Source organism: Aphelocoma coerulescens, chromosome 1A (genome assembly GCF_041296385.1).
Source record: "Aphelocoma coerulescens isolate FSJ_1873_10779 chromosome 1A, UR_Acoe_1.0, whole genome shotgun sequence".
Taxonomy (NCBI): Eukaryota; Metazoa; Chordata; class Aves; order Passeriformes; family Corvidae; genus Aphelocoma; species Aphelocoma coerulescens.
In genome coordinates, this window is record NC_091014.1 from 39543292 (window position 1) to 39566437 (window position 23146).

General features: G+C 37.5%; 1 protein-coding gene across 5 annotated transcripts in view; it reads left to right on the forward strand.

Annotated features, from left to right (window-relative positions):
- Positions 1-23146, forward strand: part of NAV3 (neuron navigator 3) — a 484909-nt gene that overhangs the window by 69605 nt on the left and 392158 nt on the right. For all 5 annotated transcript variants that reach the window (XM_068999468.1, XM_068999461.1, XM_068999483.1 and 2 more), the window contains 2 exons: positions 21192-21414; positions 21508-21596. In XM_068999468.1, coding sequence (XP_068855569.1) covers positions 21315-21414; positions 21508-21596 — 189 coding nt within the window. In that variant the 5' untranslated portion in view covers positions 21192-21314. The remainder of the gene's footprint in view (positions 1-21191; positions 21415-21507; positions 21597-23146) is intronic.

Here is a 23146-nt window from a genome sequence, read left to right on the forward strand (position 1 = left end):
GCTACATTTTGGGAGCTGAATTTTGTGTTTACTATAATCAAGATCCCAAATGGACAAACCCTCCTCATTCCAGCCTGGGGTTGCCTAGTCTATCAAAAGAGCAGATTTACTCCATACAGTGGCCGAGCAATAGACATTTTGCACATCATGAGAAGAGATTCCATGATTCATCAGTGTAGTCACAGGACTGGTGCTGGCAGCAGAGAGCAGTCCCTTACATGCCCTCGAGGAGAGAATGAAGTGGAGACGGTCTTGGACATGTAGAGTTGTCAGGTAAACTGTTGAACTGCTGCCTTTGCTGCCTTTGGTCATGTGGCAGGATTTGATTTTCTGTTTGTTTTGGGTTTTTCTTCCACTGCATGAATAAAAATCTTAAAACAACTTGATTCAGCTTTGCACATAACTGCACTTAAGGCTATGAGTCATGTGTCAGGACTAAACAATACCAGTCCTTCAGGCTCTCTTTTGTGCATTGTGCTGCTTAATTTTTCAGCTATGTAAATATTTCAGTCACTTCATGCTAAATGGCTGTTTTTCCTTCTTCCTGTGACCTTAGCATTTTATAGTCAAATTAAGTTTTCCAGGACGGTTTTGTCAAATTGATCTAGATGTTGGAGTCTCTGGGATGTTTATCTTCAGCATGCTCTTTGAGAAAACACCGTTTTTTGAAGTGTCTAATACGAAATGCTTTGAGAAGAGTAATTAATAACATTAGGAGTCTCCAAGGAGGAAGGGTATGAATATGCCATAGTCCAGGTTGGCACATGGGCTTCTGAAGGACAGAAGCTGTGAAGAGGGTATGGGAAGACACATCCGTGTGAACAGCTCACCTCACTCAGAGTCTGGGAGGTACAGGATAGATGTGTATGCTTGTGTACAGCAGAGCTTAGAATGAGCTTTGAAGGAGTTTCTGATAAGGCTTATCACCAACTGAAAACAAAGTAATTTTACATGTTTTCCTGAAGATGATTTTTGGCTATTTCAAGGAAAAATATCACTGCAATAGGAAAATATATGAGATGCTGGATGAAACTTTCATCTTTTTCTATGGGTACTTGTTTCTGGAATAATCTTTCTGCTGAGATGGGCTCTAGTCCTCTGTTTTCAGACACAAATGAGGATCATAAGAAGCTCTACCAGATGTGTGGTGTTTTTCTGTTTCCTGAAGCATGAGGAGACATAGACAGGACATCACTGACTGTCAAACTCCAGATGTACTGTGGCAGTATCACTGTGTGCTTGGGTGGTGTACAAATCCCATGTAATTAAGTAGTGGCAGTAGTGGTGTAGTGATGTGAAAAGAAATTTGTGTGCTTCAATATGATCAGTCCTGTGCTAAGATAATACACAGTATGACCTGATAATAGACTCGTATGAAGCTTTTCAAGCAGTAACTCAAACTAAAAACTGATGGGTGAAGATTTTGGTATTTTTCTTCTGAGCTTTTCTTGAAAGGTATCCTGTCCTCAGCAGTGTCCATTCACAAAGGCAAATAGACAAGTCTTTACATGTGTTAGGCCTTTAAAAATACACATTTATGGATGTTCAGCAAGCATAGCTGCATGATGAAAATAAAATGGCTTACAAGAGAGTTGGATGGCGTTAGGGAATTAGAGGATCAAGTCTCTAGTCTTTTTCCTGGAAAAGTAATCTATTCTGTACAGGTGAACAGGCCCTGGTGACGAAATGATGCAGATATATGGAACAGAGGACAGAATAGGAAAAACTTGTTTCCCAGGGATGGACTGCAACTCATGAAGTTAGGGTTGAATACTTTTCCATGCAACAATAAACAAGACTGACAAATCATCCTAATAGTGTGTTTCTCACCTTTTCTGAAGAAGCAATATTTCAGAATGAAACAAATTATATTTAATGCATACATTCAATGACTTCATGTGCAGCATGTGTCTCTGAATTTGTTATAGAAGATACTAATAAAAAAATTACAGTTTTACTGTATCTTTAGTTCTCTTCCTTTCAGTGTTTTGTGTTTCGATTGGACAATTTAAGATGCCAACTCTTCTGCCAGAAATTCTCTTCTCTTTGCTTTTGTTAGATCTGAAAGTGTAATAATCCAGAGAGAGTATGTTATTAATTAACATAGTCTTTTTCGATATGACCTATAGAATGTATACTTAAAGCAAGGATACTGGTTGTAGATTAATTAAGTTTTTTAAACCTAATTGTGGTAACTCCTGCTTCAATTATAACTCAGACTAGTGGTTTTCTGCAAGGAAGAACTGTATAATAACTCAGCAAATGATGCATCAGTTGATTTATTGGAAACCAAGGGCAGGTATGTTAAAAAGATACTTCTAAAGGCAGTAAAAGAAGGGATGCCCAGTAGTAAAGAGCTTGAACTTTTGGGATTTGGTGTGTTTTTCTTTTTTTTTTTATGTTGTGTTTCCAGATGTCTCTGTTCTTGATCTTCTGCTGGTATGGCTTGTTTGCTTTCTTTTCTTGTGAAGTTTCTGATGTACTGAAGTTTTATTTAGCCATTGCAGTCTGCTTTGATGCACTTCTTTCAACATGCTATTAGATTCTGAAAACTTTCTGATCTTAAACAGCTTGTCTTGCCTATTTTCACTACAGAGTATGCCAAAATAAACCAATTGAAGTATATTTACACTTACGCTACCTTATTTATGCAGTCAGAGATTAGTGTTTTTTAGGTTTCATTCTTCCTATTTTAGTAATTAAAAATGACTCTAATATTCTCAGTCACCAATATTCAGTTTATTCACTACTAAGTAATTATAACTTACCACCTAAAAAATCATAATACCAAGAGACTTCTACCTGGCAATAAATGTTATGGTGGTAGGGCATTATGTAGCATGGTATAGTGTAGCACAGCATAGTTAGTTTCAAGTCCAATTCTGCTCTTCTTCCCAGAGATGGGAGTGCCCTGAGGATTTTTTCATAGCTCTCTCTCATCTCCCATCATGTCTTGATTTGGAAAGAAATTTTCACAGAACAAAGCTTCTGGCTGGACTATGCCTCTACTTTCCAGTTCCTCAGATGATAAGCAGGCTTCTTTGAATTGCATAGCATTTTATTGCATAGACCATTTTTAAATGAAAACGGTCTCTGGACTGCTTTAATTTTCATTGAGGACCTGTTGTGGCCAATGCACTGAGTGTAAATGTGAATTTTACCCCTTTTCCCCTGCTTGTGCTGGGCTAGGATGGAAGATTTAGCCTACAATTTGAGGATGCAAAAATTCTGAGCATCTGTTTTGAAGCGACATAGTGTTGAAAGAGCCATTTTCAGTATGGTGAACTGGTTAACATGGTTGAATTTTCGAACTTTCAGTAGAACGCCATGGATCATGGATTGCTACGTACAATGGTGCTACTAGGTGAATATATAAACAAGTTAAGCCAGCTCTTATGGTGGTTAGAAAACCTCTGCTAAAGCAAGCCAATGGTAAAGATAAAACAATTAAGTTGAGAAGAGGAGGCTCAGGGGAGACCCCATCACTCTCTACAACTCCCTTAAAGGAGGCTGTAGCCAGGTGAGGGTTGGTCTCTTCTCCCAGGCAACCAGCAAGAGGAGAAGAGGACACTGCCTTAAGCTGCACCAGTGGAGGTTTAGGTTGGACATTAGAAAGAAGTTTTTCCCAGAAAGTGTGATTGGGCATTGGAATGGGCTGCCCAGGGAGGTGAAGTCACTGTCCCTGGAGGTGTTTAGGAAAAGACTGGATGTGGCACTCAGTGCCATGGTCTGGTTGACAGGTAATGCCATAGGTTGGACTCAGTGATCTCAAAGGTCTTTTCCAAACTAGTTGATTCTGTGATCAGTTGCCAGTTTATGAATCTTTCAGAAACGCAATTTTCTGAGGTTTAAGTAATAAGTTTTTTGATGTTTTTACTTACTTATTTTCCTGCAAATATTGTGTTGTAAAACCAGTCTGATATTTGGTGGCCTGGTTCGAACGCAGGAGTGCATTACACAGATTTTGTCTCTGTGGCTGAATTTTATGAACTAAGGGGAATATGAACCTCATAGTTCTGCCTCTACAGTTTACGTTTTCATCATCAAAGGGCAGACTGAATGTCAACAGGCAATATGGAGGAAGGCATAATAAATGTGTTACAGCTCTGTCAGTGATGGCTCTCGAGATTTTGATGAGGAGGGTGGTCTCTCTCAGCAGTTCCTAACAGACTGGAATGAAGTTGGGTTCTCCTTAAGGAGAACTTAAAATATAGGCATTCTAAAATTTGTTTAGTTAAAAAAAACTTCAAAGCAGCAACAAAAACCCCGACACATTAGGAGTGTGAGATTTATGAATTTTCTAATATTGTGTATTAGAAATATTACATGTTAATGAAAGAAATTTATAGAAAGAAGAAGAATAGAAAGGAGCTAAGAATAGAAAGAAGCTGTAAATAAAGGTGATGAATAGGCACTGAGTGTGTTGTTGCATTTGTTTTGTTTTCATGGTTCATGAGAAAACTATAGAGATGGTTTGAGTCATCTAATCCTTCATTTTAGTATTGTAGTATAGTACAGTAGAAACAGGTAAAGTTTACACTGGAGGGTAAAACCATAGAAGCTAAGGTTGATTAGGCTGGGAACAGATTAGCTGGCTCACATATTCATGGAATAAATTGCATTTTCTGAAGAGATCTTTAAATGAAGCACTGCAAGGGAGTGTTGGTGGCAAAGCAGGGGAAGGCTAGGCCGCAATGAAACCAAAGAAGTCGGCACACTGAAGCAGAATAATTATGTGTATGTGCATATTTGTTCATTTAGCTGCTTTCTAGATTTGGAAGCCTGTTTTCAGATTGTGAATGAAGTTTCACTGGGTTATGTTGTGCTCCTTTTTGCTAAATTTTGGTTTTGAGGAAATAGAAGTAAGACAGCATGATATCCAGTTGGTGGACTACTTTATATGCATGGATTTACTGTTTCTTGATGTGATTGAATGCAGCAAGACTGAGATACCAAAATAAGATGCTGTCTTGTTCCAAAGCCTACTGAGCTAAACAGGGAAGAAAACACAGAATCATGAGTTTTTGGTCAGGCCAGAAAACTGCCCGTTGTAAGATTGAAATCCAGAAGTTTTCCCACTGACCTGATGCTAATAGATCTGTCAGTATAATATCTCAGCTCCTATTACAGGGGTTGTTGGAGGTTTTATTGCTCTGTTTCTACTGTGTGTGTTATTATGTCAATTGTAGTGTAATCCCCATCCTTGTGCACTGTCTAGTTAACCATGGTGATCTGTGTGATGTGGGTTAATTGAAGGGAAAGGAAGTCCTGTGAATCAGTGGTAATAGGCATTAGCAGATTATAATGTTTTATTGGCTCCTCATTACACAAGCTTTGAAATCTGAAGACGACTTCCTTACAGAGATGGGGGACTGGGAAGAAGGATCTGCATTTCATATCAGCTGCCATACCAAGCTACCCTCAGGCTAGCATATTTCATATTTGCCCGCCCCCCCCCCCCCTTTTTTTTTTTTTTTTTGGATCTCTCTTTGTCTTAAAAGGTGGTTAATTTATTTCTTTTGTGCTGTAGCACTATTAATTTTTGCCTTTTGGAATAGTTTGAATGCAATGTGTGTTAAAAAAGGCAATGAGAGCTTGGTTTTATTTTGGGTAAGGGCTCTTACTGTTGGGGAAGGCTAAAGAAAAGACATCCTGTAAGTGCATTAGGATTCATCAGTTTTAGTGACTGGCATGTTTCTTAATTACCCTTTGCTCTAATTGGCATTTTAATTAAAGATGACATTTTAATTGGTTATTTTACCAATTTAGCTTGGTTATTAGCATCAGCTACTTCTTTCATTACAGATAATTTATCTATGCCATCTCAATATCCATACTAGATATTTTAAAATAGTATTTTGCTGTTCTGACAAAATTGAAATGCTTTTTTCTTGCTCCTCCAATGCAGTTCCTAGTGCTTGTGCTAGTCTGCAGTGTTTGCCATTGAAAAAAGTGGACTTAAATATAAGTAGTGGAGATGAACAAGAAAAAGATCTCAATAGCAAATAACTATAAATTAATTGTCACTGTTAGTACATTAAGTCTTTTAAATGCAAACCAACTGTGCAATATTAATTATAGCCTACCTGCCAGGTGCTCTCTAGCTATGCATTTTTCAGACACTTGAAATATAATCTGATAATTGTTTCCTTCACTGTTCTTATTCCATCCTGGTTTTGTGTATGACCTTAATTTCATATTTTAAATTTTACATGAAGGTAAATAGAAAACATACTCTTAAGTCTGTGATGCGGTAATAGGATATCCTTCTAGAAAGTAGGAGAGTGCAAAATATTCATAGGGAACAAAAAAATGCCTGTAAGTACTGCACAGAAACTTCAAAAAACACCCAAATAACAAAAATAAAGCCAGGATCGGGCAAAGGTATGTGCTTAATAGGGTAGATAATTAATAGATAATATCTAATTAATAGATAGTTTAGCTTAATAGATAATAATATTGAGATTTTCATTTCTCTTTGAAAAAAGATCCTTGGGTTGATTAGGAGAGCTAGAAGCTTCAAAGAAGCCCACAGGAGCTCAGCTGGGGCCTTGAATGGGCTTTGAAAATCTGAGCTTAAGAGAATTTAGCCTCAGCAGCTTTAGGGTCTCCATTATTATATTTTGCTTTTTAAGTAGCTGTCATGTTGTTGTCACCACATTGTGCCACAGATGATAGAAGTGTGGATGTAATGATTGTCTATTCTTCAAATATGCCTTTTGAGAGCTAATTAATACTAAGCACTTGAAAATTGTCTGGCAAAGGGCATGATATAAATGGAATATATGAGAAAAAGTTTTTTATCATGAAAACAGCAAACCATTTCTAAATACTTGTGCAAGAGAACTAAGGGCTCCTCTGAGGTGCCAGATTGACAATGCTGCCTGATCCTGTACCCGCAGAACATATGCACTGTGGGCAGCAGTACAGCAAGTCGTCCTGCCTGTGCCTCTGCCCTGTCCTAGATGGCCTGCCTCCAGCTACCAGCTTGCCTCCTGGTTCTGCTAAAACTGACGTTTAATACCTGCTTTTGTGATAATAGCTTTTTTGTTTACTATCGGTGGTTGCCTGCTGTGAACAGGATGGAGACTCTCTTCTCTGCATTTTGTTTTTCATTCTGTGCTAATGAAGGACATGGTGTTAAATGGTTTATCTAGCACAACAACAATTTTTATATAAAGGAAAGAGAGCTCACAAAACAAGGTGAAGAAATGTGAATCTCATGGTCATTGTCATTAATTCTTTTCTCATTTCATGTGGAGATAGAAAATTGTGTTCTTGTAAGCACAAATGGCTGCTAAGATGCTTCTTAGCCTGATTATAGGGGCTGGACCAGAAAGTGGTTTGCTTATGAAACATCAGCATTGTTTTGGTTATGTTTTATTTTTGAAAATATTATGCAGAGAAATGTCACTATAAGTACTTAATGAAAACAATTTCAGGTCATAAATTATAATATGGGTCTCTGTATTTTGACTGTGTTATGCTGCTAACATCTGTTGTAAACTGCCCAGATAAGCTATCTATGTTCCTAGTCCAATTTTTGTGAGGCAGTCATGGAAATGGGCTATGTTTATTTGTTTCATTTTATGAAAGGGTGAGACTAAAAAAGGGGTAAGGATGGGGAGGCATGACATTGTTCCTTCACTTTTACAAATTAGTAGCATGTTCAAGGTAAACAAGTATGTTCGTAATACAGAGACCCTACAAGTTTAACCAGATTTTTAAAATTGCTTTAAACATAAGGTTTTGGTTTTTTTAACATTTGTGAATAACAGTTGCTTTTATGTCTCATCAGAACAGAGCCTGATACTGCTCTCAGTGGTGTTTCCTTCATGTATTAGTTGAGATATATTTAAAGCAGAATGTAATTGTTCCAGTTGAAGGTATTGATGTTTAGTGTGGGTGTCCAGCACTGCAATGGAATGCTAATAAACCTTGCTGATCTTAGAGCAAGAAGTTCCTCTAGACTGTAAATACTAGACTATAATTTGAACTGACTGAGAAGTTATGCATAGAAATATCTAGCTGAGAGAGTTAGGGATGGCTTTTTGTTAATAATTGTTTACAGTATAGTTGAGCATATGTTTTATTGCTTACAAATCTTTCTTACTCATCCCTATCTCAAACTTTTATTGAGCTTTTTGTTTGCTTCAGTTACACTGAATGACCAGGTAATGAATTTTCACGATGATTCTTGTGCAAAAGGCTGTGTTCTGCTTCCTATTATCTAGGAATGTTGTGTGCATAAATGCTGAGTTAGACTGGTTTTCTTTCTGCTGTTGTTTTGGAGAAAGCTTATTCAAATGCTTCTGTAACCCCAAATGTTTCACTGCTTTCCCTTTTATCTCTGTACTCAAGGGTTCAATATTAGAGATCCACTTTCTATCAGAGGACATCTGGGCAAAATAGTCTTGCAGCCAATCAATACTGCTCCTAATCTGGCAGGATAAAGCTGTGTGTTCCCTTCCACTCCAGGGGACTGCTTTTGCTGCCTGTGCAACTCCCCACTGCCTGCCAAGACCAGACTTGGCTTGTTGATGCAGTGGTATGGGGAATTAGGCAGTGGGCTGCCAGACTAGTAAAGGCAGAGAGGCTCAAATTAAACAGAGATGTTCTTGATTTGTGGTGCTGGGAAGTATAGAAAGGTCTCTTTGTCTGAATTGCAATATCTGAGCTAGCTTGGTAGGCTGCATAGTAATACTTGTCTGTGATGACAGCAGGCATCTAACATGCCGGGGATTTAACGCTCTCAGGCAAGTGCTTTCCTCCTTGTATTGGTTTCTGGTAAGGATGAACTGTCACCTCTCAGTGTGTGTAGAGAACAGAGGTTTCCTGAGATAAGGCTGTTCCTTATGCTTCCTGAAGAACCATTAAATTTCTATCACTGCAATGTGATCCATGCCTTGGGTAAAGACACTGTTTTCTGAGCCTATTCTTCTGTCCTAACCTCTACTCATATGATGCTATTTATTTCTTTTTAAAATCTACAAACAGCAAGAATGTAGAAATTTGTAAGTAGTAATAATTCAGTGTTTTCATGCAGAATCTCACAGTGACATGATGAAAATCATGCATTCTTACTGCATCACCTGGTATGTATAAGCCTTTGTAAAATGAGTCATCTTTCATATCACGTTTTGTATAAATTTGCTGGATTTGGGAAGCAGGGCTCAATTTTTAAAAACAAATCAATACTGTACCAGTATTTCAACGTGTTTGTTAGTATCATCCAGGAGTAACTTTGACAATCTTTATTTTGGTTGAGGCTGTTTAGACTGCTCCATCTAAATTACTAGAATAAAAAAATTGGTTTAGTTATGGGAAAGTAACTGAGGTACAATATAAACATTGAGATTTTGTATCTGTCTGAGATTTGTGTGCATGCTATTTAATACCAGTCCTTGAATTTGTGTATAAATTTACACTGAGTGTGTAAAAAAGTTTAGAGTATTTTTCTGCATAAAAATAGTAATTCGTGGACATTTGCCATATATTTAAAAGCTTTTAAATGCTTTTAAATATGTTCAGGATTACCCTTTTACTCTGAAATGTTATCGGCCGTCAAAAATTAACAGGACTGAGACATCTTTTTAGGGTGAATTTTTTAATATTTGTACACACAATTTTATAATGCAATTAATTACAGAAAGTTCTTCAGATAGATATTATTTTTGTGATAGATTACATAATGCATTTTACAGAACTGTTTCAGTCTTCTTTTTGTCAGTCTGAGCATCTGGTGAACAAAATAATTAAATTTGAGTTTTTAATTTCAGAAACCAGATTTTCTTAAAATGCATACTCAGCCCAGCTGCTAAATCTCTCTTTTGGAGTTTTTTCACACCTGATTTCTGACTATGTAAGGTAAATGGTAAATTTGGATTATTATACAGATGAGATACAAATATTATCCTGCAAAACACTGTTCACAGTCCGTGTGTATTTGATCACATGAAGCAATTGTGCTTATTTTGTCAATGTGGATGATCTCTGACCTTTGCATTTCTTTATCTTGAATGATACATATTCTGTGTGTTGATTATCAGTAGTGTCCAGGAGACTGACAATATTTAGATGTAAATAAAGCAGTGCAAGCAGTGCACATTTGTGGTCTAATTCAGCAGTGTGTTTGTGACATGAATCACATTTTAATAATTGGGAGGGCAAATTACAAGACAGCTGTCTCAACAAAGAAAATAAGAATTGTTTGCATTGATAATTAGGATTTCTTTTTTCTTTAATTATTACACATTTCAAACAGAGTTTTTTGGCACTTTTTGAAAGGCTGGAACATGTGTTTGTTTGAAAAGAGGAATAGAACCTCTGGTAGCTCACCTTGGCTGAGTTGTAGATCAGTGTTATAATCAATTTTAATTATTAATTATTCTTATCTCAACATAAAAGTTTTACCTTGATTCCCCACCCCATTCCATCAGGGTGGGAGAGAGCGAGAAAGGAGAGTTTGAGCATACAGCTGTATCATACTTAATTTTCAGCTGGTCTTAAAATCACTACATAGATCCTGTAGTTAGCTTGGAAGAAGGAGGATTAACAACAAGTGGAAACTTGTTACAGTTTCAGTTACAGTTAGCTTTACAGTTACAGTTTAGCTTTCAGGATCTGAGGAAATTTTGCAGTACTATACAATATTAAAAATTGCTTAGATATGAGAAAAAAATCAAAAGTCCTACAGATGACGTAATTCATGCGGTAAGCAGTAGAAGATATTACAAATATTATTCTAAAACGTTGCAAATCGAGCCTTTGATTTAAATTTCTTTAATCTAGCTGTGTGACAAAGAATCACAGAACCCCTAAATATAAATTCAGGATATGGGTGAGGAGGGAACTTGTAGCTGGGTTAGGGATCCATGTTACTCAGATCTAAGAGGTGGTATTTATGCAGATAGAAGTCATAAGATTGTCCCACTTACTGTTTTTTGAGGGCAAGTAGCTTGTCTGATGTGATGAGGAGATCGTCAGTGTTATGTTACAGAAATAGGCCAAGCTATTAAGTCTATTGTCTATTAAGACAAGACTGTGTCAAAAAAACGTTCTGCATCTTAAGAGGCAGAAAACCTCTCAAAGCTGTTCCAGAGGTTTAAAAGAAAATAGCGAAAGGCCTACTTTTCGCCTTCCCGTGTGTCCTACTTCTGGCCAGGATAGAGTTAATTTTTTGCAGTAGTTGAGGAGGTATGAGTACGAGGTTTGTCTGTATCATCTCACATTCATTGCCTGGGGTTGGGAAAAGGGACTCTTGCTTCTGAGAAGGAGGTTCCTTCCAGTGGTAGATGATGTGATGGGGAAGAGCTGCTTGGTACTTGATTATTGTTGCAGGCTTTCTGTGTAAATCCTTTTGTTGTCTTACACCTTTTCCTATTAATACTGTTGATCTTCCTGTTCATTTTCTTATCTCATTGCTCTTTCTAGTAAATGGCTCTTATCTCAACCCATGATCTATGCCTTTTGTCCTTGAAGTTGCAGGGGGAGAAGGAAACAAGTTCGGAGTGGTTTTAGCAGGACTAAATGGGAGAATATCACTGATAAACCACAACAAGGTTTATTGTTGACTTGAGTAGCTATATAATACATTTTCTTTAACATAAACAAATGAAAAACAGGACAGAGTTTGAAGTACTTGAGGTGTATTTGTGCCTTTTGTACTTAAAAGGAATCAGATAAGTTTTCATGAGACTATTGAAAAACTGTCTGCCAAGTCAACATTAAACTTCTAAGAAAGAAGAGGTATAGCTCTCAGTGAAGCAATTGTTGTAGGCAACTTTTTGTGAAAGGAGATATGCTTCCCCAAGAGTAGCTCAGTTACTGTGGCAGCCAGCATTTTCACCTGTGACAAACCAGAAAAGATCCGTTGTTCCTGCACATGCACTTTGAATGAAAAGATGGCTGGTAGATTACTTGTATGGGATTATTCCAGTAGGATTTGATCAGATGTGTTGGTTTGTTTAGACTTTGTCGTTTTTTTGGGGTTTTGGTGTTTGTTTGTTTGTTTGTTTTTTTTTAACAGCTTCCTAACATTTGTTTGAATGTATGAGGCTCACATGTTCCATCCCTTAAGATGTGTAGTTTGAAGGAAAAGATTCCTCTCACTTGATTTCATACATACAGCAAAAATCCAAAGCCCTTTATGTCATGATTCATCTCAGGTAGTTTGGATGAGAGGAATTCCATTCTAAAAATGCCTATTTATTTTCTCAAACTACAGAGAGACTACTGAGCCATGATTTTAGACTTATGCAACTGTTTGTTCAGATGAATCCAACCCAAGACATTCTCATAGACACAGGATAATTTGGTGTACCTAGTGATGCAAATCTCTTTACAAGTGGAGTGTGAGACATAATTTTGTGAGTATGTGAGACATAATTCAGGCATTCATGAGTGGACACATGCTCTAGGTAGACACAAAGACCTATTCTTCCTGTAACAATTATTTCCTACATGTTACCTCAAACCCTTTTTAGTTCTACATTTTCAGTAACACTTAAGACACTCTAGATATTCCTGTATTTCCAGTCCATGTTACTGTTAGTTAAAGCTCTTTTACTGTAACACTTCCGTCTTTGAACTCTGTCATAGGTTAGCAAGCATAGTCCCGGAAGGGATATCCTTGCTAAGGGGTGCTTACAGCTTCCTCTGGGACCTGACAGAACCTATCAGCTGGCCAGTTTGAATATGGACAATTCTTTAAGCCACTTAAAGTTGTGACCGCCTCTGTGATCCACACTTAAGAATAGACAAACTCCCCCCCAAGCTCTCTCTCGTTTCCGGCGCTGGCACAGGTGGCTGCAGGCCCCGTGTGGGGGCCAGCGGGCCCAGCCAGGCCCTGCTTGGGCCAGGCCAGGCCGGGCCACGGCCAGCCTGGAGTCGATGGACCTGTTCCAGCTGTGGAACTCCCCCCCACTGCCTTGCTGTGGGCAGCCGGAGCGGCTGGGAACCCCCCTCTCCACTGCGATAAGAAAAATTCAACATTCCAGCTGCAAAGCTGCAAGGCCGAGGTGAGATTAACCCTTTTATTGCTGTGAAGAGCTGAAAACCTGAGGGAAGAAAGAGAGGAGATGCTTAAAGCTGAAAGTCTGTTGTGAAGCTATGATATATCAGAGTATCCCATTGTAATTTCATGAAGATATGGGGGGTGGAGTGTTCAACTCGTAAGCAATAAGCAGATGCTGACGCAGCTGTAATTTCACGAGAAGTTTGGGCAGGGAGAGATGAACCAGATGAGGACCTTTGCTCCAAATGGGAAAGGAGAAAACCTCAGTTCCTAGAGATGCTCCCAGAGATAGTCCTAAAGATGAAGATGAGGAAGACCCTTTGCTCCTAGGGAAGGAGAAGGGCCTCTGTTTTTTTGTTTCTGAACAGCTCAACCTTAAAATTGTACCCCAAAAAACTTCAAGAGTGGACCCTTGAAAGCAGTTGCGGGAAAAGCTGCAAGTCGGGGGAAGGGACTCACATCGCAAGCAGAGAGACTCCTCTTCCTAAGTGGACTGAACAATATTTGGAAGTGGGTGGCTGTCTCGGTGTGATACTGTTTTCATGGCACGAGCAAGAAGAGACTTCTCTTTCTAAATGGACTGAACAAGGTTATTATGGAAGTGGTAAACAGACTGAACATCTTAAGGGTTGTCTTTTTACATTGTCAGTGGGAGAAGGGAGGAAGGTGGGGGGAGGAGGAGAGTTCTGAAGGTGGTATAATTTTTTTTTTCCTTCTTTTAGGTCTGTTAATAAACTTCTTTATATTCTTTCAAGTTTTGTGCCTAATTCTTACCTCACAGAAGATAAACAGTAATGGTATTTTAGACCAAACCACTACAGAGATTCTTGGGAATAATGGATATAGTGCTTTGATATCTTGAAATGTAGTTGTATATGTGGTACTCTCAAGGTCTATTTGAGTTTCACTTGAATGGGCTGAGACCTAAAATAAGTCAAAAATCAAGGTTTCCTTACATACTCATATTAATAAAAGAAGATTTTTAATGTGCTTAAAATTGTAAGGTTACAATCAGTATGTAAAAATATATGGAGTGAGCAATTATCTATGTTGGTAAATATTGATACAAATTGCTTGAAGACTGTAAAATTCAGCTTAAAATTTAAGTTGTTATACCCATCCTTTGATAAACTTCTTAGAGGATTCATCTCTGTTGGGCTGTTTAATATTCTCATGTGGCAAGCACTGTGAGCTGTGTCACTTGGGAATTTAGAGTAATACCAGAACAAAGCATTAGAAAATACAGTGTGGTAATGTATTCTACACTGGCAGACCAGGAAGCAATTTGCCCAGAAGGTCTTTCCCAGCCCAAATTTAAACTCGCCTGTGATGCAGTGATTGTGAGGACAAACTTGTCTCATCAAAGGTCATCTTTTTTAGTTCATTGTTAATCCACCTACTGATGCTTTTTGTCTTCAAATATTTGAAATATTTTTTGTCACTCAGCTCTTCCTCTAAACAATATTTACAGTCCTTTTGTGTCCCCTTTCCCCCCCTCTCTTTACTTCCTTCCCCCACCCCCAGTTAGCAGTCTCATTTAGTCAGTTGTGTCTGCTCTGCAGTCTCTAGGAGCTGTTGTTCCAGTCACATATTTGTTTGAATCAACTGATTTAATTGCAAGAGACTGCTCTGGACACAGATTGAATACTGAGGTAGCAGAGCACTCTTTGCAATCTTTGATCAGCACCTATATATAATTTCTAGTGATGAGCATGGGGTTCACTTCAAAAGGCTGCCACTAAACAAATACTGAAAGAATTAATTGGCAGCTTTTGAAGCACCTGTGAAGCTGTCTGTGAGCATAGGTAAGAATTTTTGCTTTATCACTTGTAACAGTGAGTTAAAAATATTCTGAAAATGCAGCTGGATCTTTTATGCAATTGAGTTATTTAGAAAGTCCTGATAGATCAAGAGAGGATGTGTAATTTAATGTTATCCTTAAGTTTTAAGGATTTAGTTTTATCAAACTGGGGAGTATAAGTTCTTATTTCCAGTAAAATAGGGGAGGTGGATTTAACTGTTTCATGTAAGAGTAACTGGTGAACCTTCAGTATGTTGTTTTTGTGTTTGAATATATAAATTGCTCAAAATAGCAACATATGTGAAACTTCGTGTACTCCTGTTTGTCACATTCACAGCCTATGAACCTGAGGGAAAACACCTCCCCTTGGGCTGCATTCCATTCATGGATGGTAGGAAAGTTTTAACATACATGGGGTATTGCAAAATACCAGATATGTTAGTCTCCATAGAGCTACCATATAACTACATATTTCCCAACGCCCAGGGCCTTGTTCTTCCTGGAAATTTTGTAAAGTGCACCAAAAAAAGTGTTTAGTAATTTTTCTGGGATTTCTTATGTCTTGGTAATCTGGTTAGAACAATAGCTGTAAATGATTAAAACTCTCAGAAGACCGACCACTGCTCAGACACAGGTCAGCTGCATCTCTTTTCAGCATGCCAATCAAAACTTAAAAGCAAGAAAAATGACGGCTTAATAGCTCCCTAGGAAACAAAATTTCAAAGGTATGTGAGCTCTCTGCTACTTTTGATTAGCCTTTCTCTTTCTCATGAGCCTCATAAATAGTTTTCTTGCATAAAGAGGTTGCTTCAGTTAATGGGTCAGAGCAATTTAAGATCCATGTAGGTGTACTTGCATTGTTTGATTGAATTGTATTTACTTGCTTGCTCTTTCCATTGTATACCTAGAATATGAGAATATACTTTCTATGTTCCCCTTGATTTCCACCTCAGTGTTGTCTTTCTTTCTCATTTCCACCCATGTTTTTAGTAGGTTTTGAGAATATTTTCATATCTTCTTTTTTAAGGTAGCTCTTCTGTTATACATGCAGAGTTATGAAAAAGAATACAAATATTGCCAAGTATTTAGCATGTAAATAAATAAGGAATATTCATTCTTCCTATTGTTTCCCAAACATTAGAAATGTAAAAGCTACACCATACTGTTATACTCTATTTCAGTAGCACAGAGGAACATTCAAAACAACTTTGAATAAAAATGGAGAAATATTCTACTGAAATTAGAGGTTGAATTTATATAACTATGCAGGTGGAATTTGTCCTTTACAGCATGTCTGCAGAAGTGGTGAAATGTAGGCGTTTTATGAATCTCTTAAGAGACTGCATATGTAGCAGGGCAGCGCTGGGTAAGATAACCAAATGTCATTTGGGTCTGGTGCTCAGTTATGTACAGACTATTGTGCAAGCAACACAACTGCCATCCCTCACAACAAATCTTTAGGAGACATCATAGTAAAAGGCTAGACTGGACTATCTCTTAAAAAATATGTATTTTGTGTACCCTTTCTTATGCTTCTTTATCTCTGATACTCAGTGGCAAAAGAATTGGATGATGGAAGAGAAAATGCATTCCTGTCTGGTACTGGTTCCAAGGCTGAAACAAAATTGTCATGTAATAGCAGCTCTAAATTCTGTAAAGAGAATTCAGCCTGTTTGATGGAGGTTGCTATGTAAGATAAAAAGAATTTGAGAAAACCAAAAAGATGTGAGTTGCTGTACCATTTATAATAATGCTTTCTGAGAATAGAACAGTCTCATATATGTGTATATATACATAATTTTTAATTTATTATTTCTAGTTCATTGTGTGCACCAGTGTTAATTTGTGCATTCAGTCTGATGATTTTGAGGCAGCTGGCATTCTTCTTTGCAGAAAATCATTGCAAGGATGTAAATATTAGATTGCTCTTTATCTTTTTTTTTTAATCCATACAAATCTGAAAATAAATGTTTTAATATACATTGACTAGAGCCAGGACAATGCAAACGGTTGTAATTCTATCCTCACTGATGGTGTGGTGACTCCACATAGCATTCTATTCTGAAGAGGAGTTCTCCCCTATGAAGAAATGCAGAGGATAGGGTAACACCACTTACAGAAATAATATGAAATGTTTCAGCCGTGCACTTAATAAAGGAAATATCATCTGTAGACTTGTCCTTATGGGGTCACTTTTTATATGAGTAAACACCATTTCATTTATTAGAGAGAGCTGAAACACTGCAGCTTTTTGTATTGCTGTGAATCAGGCGTGTGTTCGGAGCAGAATTGATTTTGTATCAGAATAAATAATTCTGTAGGCAAGCATCAGTGCTTAGAGATATTTTTTTGGCTCACCAGCTGCCTTCCCAGACTGCTTTTATCTGGTGCAGACAAGCCTTTCTATGGCACTTCTATCATACATGTTTGCAGAGAAGAGATATTGGCTTCTTATTCTAAATGCTGGCTAAAAGAAGTGTTCTCTGGCATTGCTCTCAAATCCTCCAAGAGTCAACATCATCTTCCTTTTCTGATAACTCTTTGTGTGCCTGATCATAATGTTTGAAGTTAGACCCATACAGAGACCGTTCATGCTTTCTCCCTGTGGAAAAAGACTACAAAGAAAGATAAGAAGCTTTCATGGTTAGTTTTTAAGGCCATTGTGAAACTACTGTTACGGGTAAATTATTAGAGCCACACTGGGGTGCCACATCACCTAGAAGTTTCATAGGAGCATATCAAGCCTGGAAGTTAGATCCCTGGTATTCCTGACCTAGCTATCTTCAATGTGAAGCTGAATAATTTTGCAGAATGTTAGTGGTGAGCCTTATTTTTATTGCCTGAACTATCAACCTGGAGGACAGTGGGGCAGAGCATGCCTTGCACAAGATGTGCCCACTGCCAGTCTCAAGGGAGTCATGGTGTCTTGACACTCTCCCACCATTTCTCTCAGCAATGCTGCCATCCCTGGCATTGATGGGCCAGAACAAAGGCTGGTTTTGTATCTGGGGTTGGCTTTAGCTGTACACTGAGATTTACAGATAGCACTTGCTTTGGGTCCTGGCATAGACACTATTGTGTTTGAAACAGGTAAATGGGTATTGTCTTAAGTTCGTTCTCCCTCCCAGCCCCCAAATTCCACATCTATTATAACTGCACATAAACTAGAAGGTCCATTTTAATAATGAGCTATTAGTACTGAAAATTGCTGGTTTGTCCTAAAATTTGCATGGCATTTCCTATCAGCATACCCAGAAAATAACTTCTCTGTTTAGATTTCCAGAATTTTTTTAATAAAAACATAACTATCTTAAGCATAAAACACTATCAGCGCTGCTGATAAGTCTACTGAATTGCATCCTGGGTGTTATCCTGTACACAAACAAGAAAATTTGAAAGCACAAATTGCAGTCACAGTTTTATACCTAGAGCTGCCTCAAAGTTGCTTTATTGGTATGGCAAAAGCTGAGAATGTCCACGTGGGCGCAATAGGATTTTGGAAAAGAAAGTAATCTGTTGGGTCTCGAACGTAGCCCTCGTTCCCACCTTTGCCAGTGATAACAACCACGGAGCAGTGTTTTGGTGTGCAGCCTCCCAGGCAGCCACTAGAATGCACCTTATGTGCTCATGTAGTTTTAATACATCTGAAGGTCAATGAGAATGGGAAGAAACCTAGGAAAAAAACCTCATTATCTAAATTTTTCCTACGGCTGTACAGCAACTTTTTCTTTGTAGATTTTGTAGAACCATTAAAACTGAAACAGTAGTTGCTTACAACTCACCCTCCCTGAACCTTCTTCTCGACCAGGTTGATTTGCAACATCCAGACTCTGTAAAGATATTTGTGTTAACTTCCACCAAATATTACCGAATGTGCCACTTACAGGAAAATATTATTATTATTACTACTACTGCTACATGGAAAAGGCCTGCAGAGAGCTTGAAGATTCTGGTTGCTTTATGAAAATTCTGTCAGTGTAAACTTATCAAGAAGTATCTGTGTTGATAATAAGGGCAGTATAGAGAGGATGATTCTCAGAATATATTCTGGTGGTTTTCCCCACTAGTCTATCAGTAACCTGTAGCTTACACTGAAGTAAAAAGTTATTTCAGGCACATTTCACCTGACTTAAGTCCACCTGAATTTAAGGCAAGTATTTGAGGTACTTAAACCAGAAGTTTCATCACCCTGAATGCTTTCTGTAGTTTCTTTAGAGGAGGAAGTCACTAACCTCCCCCCATCATCACAAATATTTCAACATAGTATTTTCTTCATTGTGTTGTTTAGCAACAAAGTCTAAGGATGTTCCTGACTTGGATAGCTTGCTCTACTTCCTTTAAGCCTGTGTTTGCACTGTTAAATGCTTCTGGAAGACTGTTTTACTCTAAGTGTCTGTAAATTATTAGAAATTATTATTGAATGACTTTTTTGTCTGTTAAGAGAATAAAATTGTAAAAAAGCTCTAAATTATCTTGACTTTTATATTTTTAGGTAACCTAGTAAAAATCTATTATTTAGTGTGTGATCATCATGCTATCTAGGATTCTGGATGTTTTATTCTGTGATTTGTGTGTATGTTAAGTATCAGTGTAAAATGGTAAATAATAAATTGGATGCCACTGTAAAAAAAAAAAAAAATTGCCAGCCAAGAGCATTTAATTACCTGTTTATGTTGAAAAGGCTGAAGACCGTGGAGCAGTGTGCTGAATGGAACAAGCAAGAGTTGCCACCCTGTGCTTTGCATGTTAAAAGTAATGAGGGCAGCCCAAACAAAATTATTTGCATTCTGTCCAACTTTGGCTTGAAAACACCATGCAGTTTCACAGAATAGCTTAATTGCCTAGCATAGCTTAATTGCCAGGCATGGAAAGTAATAAAATTCACATGTCTGACCACGAAATGAACCAGAGAAAAATCAGAGGAACTGCTGGGTTTAAACAGCTTGGTTTTGACTTATCTTGGCTATGTAATTGTTATAAATCCAGATGTTGATCCCTGCCAGTGGTATCTCATGTTTCATCTTCCTGCATCCTGGCATTACGGTTTTGTGCATTCTGTGGATCTGGGAAACTGTCAAATGGGGGAAATCACAGGTGGGGTGGGAACAGGCTGCACCTGAGAGTGATATCTGGCTCTGTCCTGCTGTGCTTCAGATTCTGTGGAAACAGGGTGAGAAAAGCTACGTGTGCTTGGGAAGGTTATAGCATACTATTGAATCTGATCTGCTTCTTAATCCAATAAAATCTGAAATTTATGGAAGATTTTAACAGCATAGTTTTAATGACTGCTTCCTATTTTATGGGCAGTTAATGCCTTAGTCTTGTTTTTTATTTCACTGAGTTTCCCAGGATGCTCTAATAATGAATAGAAAAACGCTCTCTAAGCATCTGAGTTTACTTTGGTGAGCGTGTTTATAATACACTGCTCAGCTGCAGAAGGAGGTGATTCTCAGAAATTAGAATAGCAAGCAAAATTCATTATATGCTGGTAAGATGTACCAGGCTAAAGTTGTGTTTGGGTAACAAGCTATCTGGGTATGTGTTCTCTCATATAGTATCTTAGTGTACAATTGTTTATATTCCTGCGATTTTCCAAGGCAAATGCATCTTCTGTTTGTTTCTAGTTATTTTTGGAAAGGACTTGTCCCCATTGCTTGAGTAGTCCTGTATTGCTATCATGTTCAATTGTATATGAAGATGAAAATGGGTAAGAATAGGTGCTTCACATTGCAGTGTTGAGAATAACTACAATTTTGTTTCTTGTTGGAACACTCAGTCTGGGGAAGAAATTGTATCTCATAGAGCACTATGTGCTATCAGTGCTTCTTTGTATCAATATTGATCTCTTGATTTTGTCTTGTTGTGTCTATCTCGCCCTTGTGTCTTTCTCCTATTTGTAACTGGATCAGAATAAGAAAGCTTAGGAGTGGGACGAGGTATTTTAAAGAGGACTTTTTTGGTCCATTTTTTATTCAGTATTTTCAGTATTTTAGACAAATAGTCTTTGCTTTTCTCTTTCCTATATTTTTTCCTTTACATTGGTAGTTGGAATTCACTAGCTGTTCTCAGTGAATACTCTATGCCCACAGGGATGTAGAGGGGAATGAATGGGATCATATATTATTTCATCCTGCCAAGTACTAAATGAAACTCCAGTATCACTTAACAAAAAAACCCAAAAATACAACAAAAACAAACAAAACCAAAAACCCAAACCAAAACTAAAGAAAAAACACCCCAAAACAAAACCACCAAGACAAAAACCATTCAAAATCCACACACACACCCCCCTAGCGAGGACAGATAATCAGTCAGTTACAGTGTGACAGAAAATTGTAAATCAATCTTGATGATTTTTTTTTTTTATCTCAACAGGTCTACAGTCAGGATGTAACCTCCTGTAAAATGGAAACCTGTGAAGAAAGATACAGATAGCAGTTGGAGTTAAAAGTGGTAGATGACTATTTCTCTTCTTAAGCATCAGCTCTTTAAAACGCTATGGTGATTTGGAAAGTCTCAAGAGTGAACTGCAAAGTTTTCCTCAGCTTAATCAATGCATTTCTTATTCATTTCTCCAAGTCATTGATGTTCAGAGATGGTGTGTGATGGAAAAAAGCACCATGTTTCTGTGTTTGTAGCCCCTGTTTTTTGGATTAGTTTGCTGCATTGCTGAACCGATTTCATTTTGAAGGGCAAGGAGTGAATGTGATGGATTTATCTTCAGAGATGAACAAACATGGAAGGAATCCAGTAAGTCATAAACTAGAAGATCAAAAGAAGGTAAGATTGGTTTTAATTATACTTAATTATATTTGAATGACTTGCAAACTTGTTGATGACTTCTAGAACTGGAAATGAATATGCTTTTGAGGATAGACTCTATGCTGGCGCAATACTGTAGTACAGAAAACTCTCTGAATTTTTCTAGCAAACTGTCTGTCAAAACCTGTACTTGCTGACCTGCTGATCTGAAGCAAAAATGTGACATCAGCCTGAGACAGTGTGAGATCATTGTTTTTTACTATGCATGTGTGGGTAGATACCCTTCTCATTCTGTTCTATGAGTGGTTCTGGATAATGTATTGTTGTTCAATTTTTAGCCTTCAGTATCTAAGGCAGTTTAAGCATCTAAATTCATGCTTCCATGGTATGGGAAGTTCTTTCAGAAATCCTGCTTTTGCAACAGACTATCCTAAAAATTTAACCTACTGTGTTCATGTCCTTTACGTACTCGTGCTATAGTCTAGAAATATTTCCAGTGACTATTTAATGAACCTCAATTTGATGCCTTAATTTCTTTGGGGGATAATAGAAAGACCCATGTTTTATTGGTCTTTTGGTTTTACATTAATGGATTTTTCCTGAAAAAATGTTTTGTTTGCTTAGTTTTGTGGGTTTTCTTAATCTCTAGTTTATTAAAAGTTCAAAACACTCTAATTTTCTTATTGCCTGGGTTCTAAGGTAAGGCCTGCACTGATTGGCAGCCAGCAGAGAGAATATATTCTGGTGTAGCATCTGAGGCTGTGGTGTGCTCATACAATGCCTTAAAGTGAGATTTACTGGCCTTTTAGAGTTATTGCATAGGCTCAGTGGGACTGTCCAAATACTGTATTGAAGTGCAGGTTATTTGCTTCATTATTACACAGACTTGTAATAAATACTTTTGGCTTGGGTCACTTTTTTTTTTTAAATTTTTGGTATGAATGTTTCTGTCTAATGTTTTAAATAATTTTGATCTTATTTGGGAAAAAGTAGAAACTGGTATAGTTTATGGACAACAGAAAACAATTTTAAATCCTATAAAATCAAATACTTGGTTTTAGTGTCTCCGAGATTTGTATGTGTTAATCTAAGTCATTAAGTCATAGCCAATAACCTTCTAAAGTGCCGAGAATTGTAGGAAATATACTATGATAACACACGATGAAATTATTGCAAAAAATATATTCAGCCTTTGAGCACTTTTTTTGTGTAATGGAGAAGAGGGAGAGGTATATGATAAAAGATTATTAGTTTACAGCATGGGACTTTCTCCACTTTATAATTCCCACCCTTCTGTGGCACAAAAAAAAAAGCTGAGAAATGTTAGAATTAATCTCACTGTCTGGTGAACTGTTTTCTGAACCATTATTTTGTGACCTGGAACCAAATATGTTCAGGTCCCCTTTTCCTCCAATCCCCCTCTTGTTTCAAAATAATTTTTTTCCCATCATGTCTAACGTCTGCAGATTCACTCCTAGACACTAACTCTTTGGATTGCTTAGGAGGAGAAGGTTTGTTTCAAAGAGGATTTGTTGTACCTCAAGGTCAAATCTTTTCTTTGAGCTAGT